This window comes from Echinops telfairi, unplaced genomic scaffold, assembly GCF_000313985.2.
Source record: "Echinops telfairi isolate 266 unplaced genomic scaffold, ASM31398v2 ScPeMD7_5592;HRSCAF=6446, whole genome shotgun sequence".
Classification (NCBI taxonomy): Eukaryota; Metazoa; Chordata; class Mammalia; order Afrosoricida; family Tenrecidae; genus Echinops; species Echinops telfairi.
Genome location: NW_022109491.1, coordinates 50,429,488 through 50,431,999, shown reverse-complemented (window position 1 = coordinate 50,431,999; position 2,512 = coordinate 50,429,488). Strand labels below are relative to the sequence as shown.

The 2,512-nt window shown below is 34.8% G+C and overlaps 1 protein-coding gene across 1 annotated transcript in view; it reads right to left on the bottom strand.

Moving 5' to 3' along the window:
- Positions 1 to 1,717: 1,717 nt before the first annotated feature.
- The window catches only part of LOC101659373 (putative olfactory receptor 8G2), a 6,444-nt gene continuing 5,649 nt past the window's right edge, over positions 1,718 to 2,512 (bottom strand). Inside the window, exon 3 of the mRNA XM_045295181.1 lies at positions 1,718 to 1,865. Within this exon, the coding sequence (XP_045151116.1) occupies positions 1,718 to 1,865 (148 nt within the window). The remainder of the gene's footprint in view (positions 1,866 to 2,512) is intronic.

Genomic DNA, 2,512 nt, shown 5'->3' with positions numbered 1-2,512 from the left:
GAAAGCCCTACATAGGGTCTCTGAGTCGGTACTAAATTGATGATAATGGAATTGGTTTGGGAAAGTTAATATGCATGTACTATTTAATTAACTTTTTACTGTTCCACCCCTCCCACCCTGTTAACCTTCAAAGAATGTTTATGGGGGTAAAATTTATTTTTTTAATAGTAGTAGTCTTGTAAACCATTTTCGGTCCCAGTGATTCACTACTTTCCCTCGGCATAATTCCCTCCATGTTCATTTATGTCATGAGGTTGCTCATAGACTATTGTTTTTATTCTTTGAGATTAGCAGGCTATGCATTCTCATGCCAAGGAACCCTGATTGCACTGTCCAGTACACAGTACATTGGCAACTGCAAGGACAGAAGTTGAAACCCCCTGGTGTGCAGAGAGAGATGAGACCGTCTTTTCCAGGTCAATGTGAATTGGAATTGACTTAGTGTCAGTGAGTTAGCACTAAAGAAGAGAGATTTAAGATACACAAAAAGAGACACTCAGAGAGACAAAGACAGGCACAAAGAAAAATATCATTTGATTCATATCAAGTAACCCAATAATTTCATGTGAATTCTTACCTGGCTTTTATACCTCCATTTTAATAGTTTTATCATCATCCATTTATTTGGTAACCTTAGTTAGAAAATTCCTTTTTATTTAACTTACTTTTCACCAGTCATAAGTTTTAGTAACTTTCCAAAAAGTGTTCAAAATTCTTTCTAGTTCCACTACTATGGAAAAATAATATCTTTCTAAGAATACCTAAATATTTGCTGACTAATCTCAGAATTTATACTCATTCTAAAACAGTTTAAATATAATATTACTAACATGCAAAAGTAATTATGGTACTTCCCTGCTTAAAACTCCTCCATTGACTGGTCACTGAAAAAATAAGGAGTGAGTTATTATAGAGACATAGAGGTGGTAATGGATTTTCTTCTAACTACTCTCCTTTCCTTGCCTATCTACAATCTTATCAGCCTACCAGGTTGTGCTGAGTTTATTATGTAGCTTAATTATATTAATCTAAATATAGCAGGCATTTTTACAATCTGCTCAGCCCTTGTCCATCCTTTATGAGATCATTGTCTTTCACCTAGTTTATATGTTCTAAATGAGATCAAGCCTGAGTCCTTCAGAGGCCTGAATAATAGCACTATATTTGCTTGTTCAATGTTAAGTCTATTTGACATATGATAGTCTGTTGGATAGAACTTTGTACCAGGAAGTATGTTTAAAACTGGAACTCTAACTGTGACTATTTCTGTTCACTACATGGCTGATAAGAATTAGGTCAAGTAATAAACAGGAAGATTCTTTGAGAATGGATCGTTGGCCACCATCAATGGAAGCACGATTGAAGACAGGCTGGCATGTTAAAGGAATGTTAAGGTTTCATATATTTGGGTCTTAAGATTGGTAAGCTCTTTGAGTCCTTACATTAAATGAATAGACAAGTGAAACATAAAATCATCCAAATAATAGTGCTATGCCAATAATGAATAGAATGGAATGATGTGAATTATAGAGATATTTAAGGTGACTGATTATTTAAATTATTATATAAATTCATATGTATTAAATTCACGTAACCAGAAGTCAATAAAATGAGGGAAATAAAAAAATCTTTTTAAAGCAAAATTTACATGGTAGGATGACTGAAAATTATGGGACAGAATAAAAAGAACAGGGAAGCATGAGAATGATATCTATTATCAGGATTTGTGACTTTTAAGAGTAGTTGACCCATAAAGAACCACGTAATTGCTGGATAAGAAAAAAACCCATCTTATTTGGGCTGCTTTTGACAAATGGTTTAGATCATGTACAATAACTGAAGTTTCCATAAAGAAGAAGCTGCTAGTTATATTCCATTTTGCTTTGATCAACATAGATCCAAAATAATTTGATTTTGTATTTAAAACAAGTGAAATTGGAGTATATTCAGAGGACAGCAGTACAATCACATAGGAAACTAGAAATGCTTGGGGTGCAGAGGAAAGTCTTAGGCTCCTTATAGTTACATTGTGTCTGAGTAGCACTTTTTATTATAGTCACTTTGAACCAAACCGTGAGTCTTGGAATCAAACTTCTCAAGTTTGTTTCCAGGCTTAATTTATTACTTTTAGAGATTCTAGACAGATTATGCAAACTCATTAAGATTCAATATCTTCCTCTTTCAAAAAGGGAGTATTACTATTACAGTCCCCTGGAGAATATTGTAAATATTACATAAAGTATTACATTTAAGCTATTTACTACCGGGCTTGACAGTTCATAAAATTTTGAAAATGTATGTGATACTCATCATCATATCATCATCATTGTTGTTTTTATTTTTGGTTGGTATTGTTGCTAAGTAGAACCCCTCAGGACCAGGGGTGACAGTGGCGATACCAGGAGGGAAGGGGGTGAGTAGAAAGGGGGAATTGATCACAGAGATCTACATATAACCTCCTCTCTGGGGGATGGGCAGCAGAGGGGTGGGTGAAGGGAGACGCCGGGCAGTG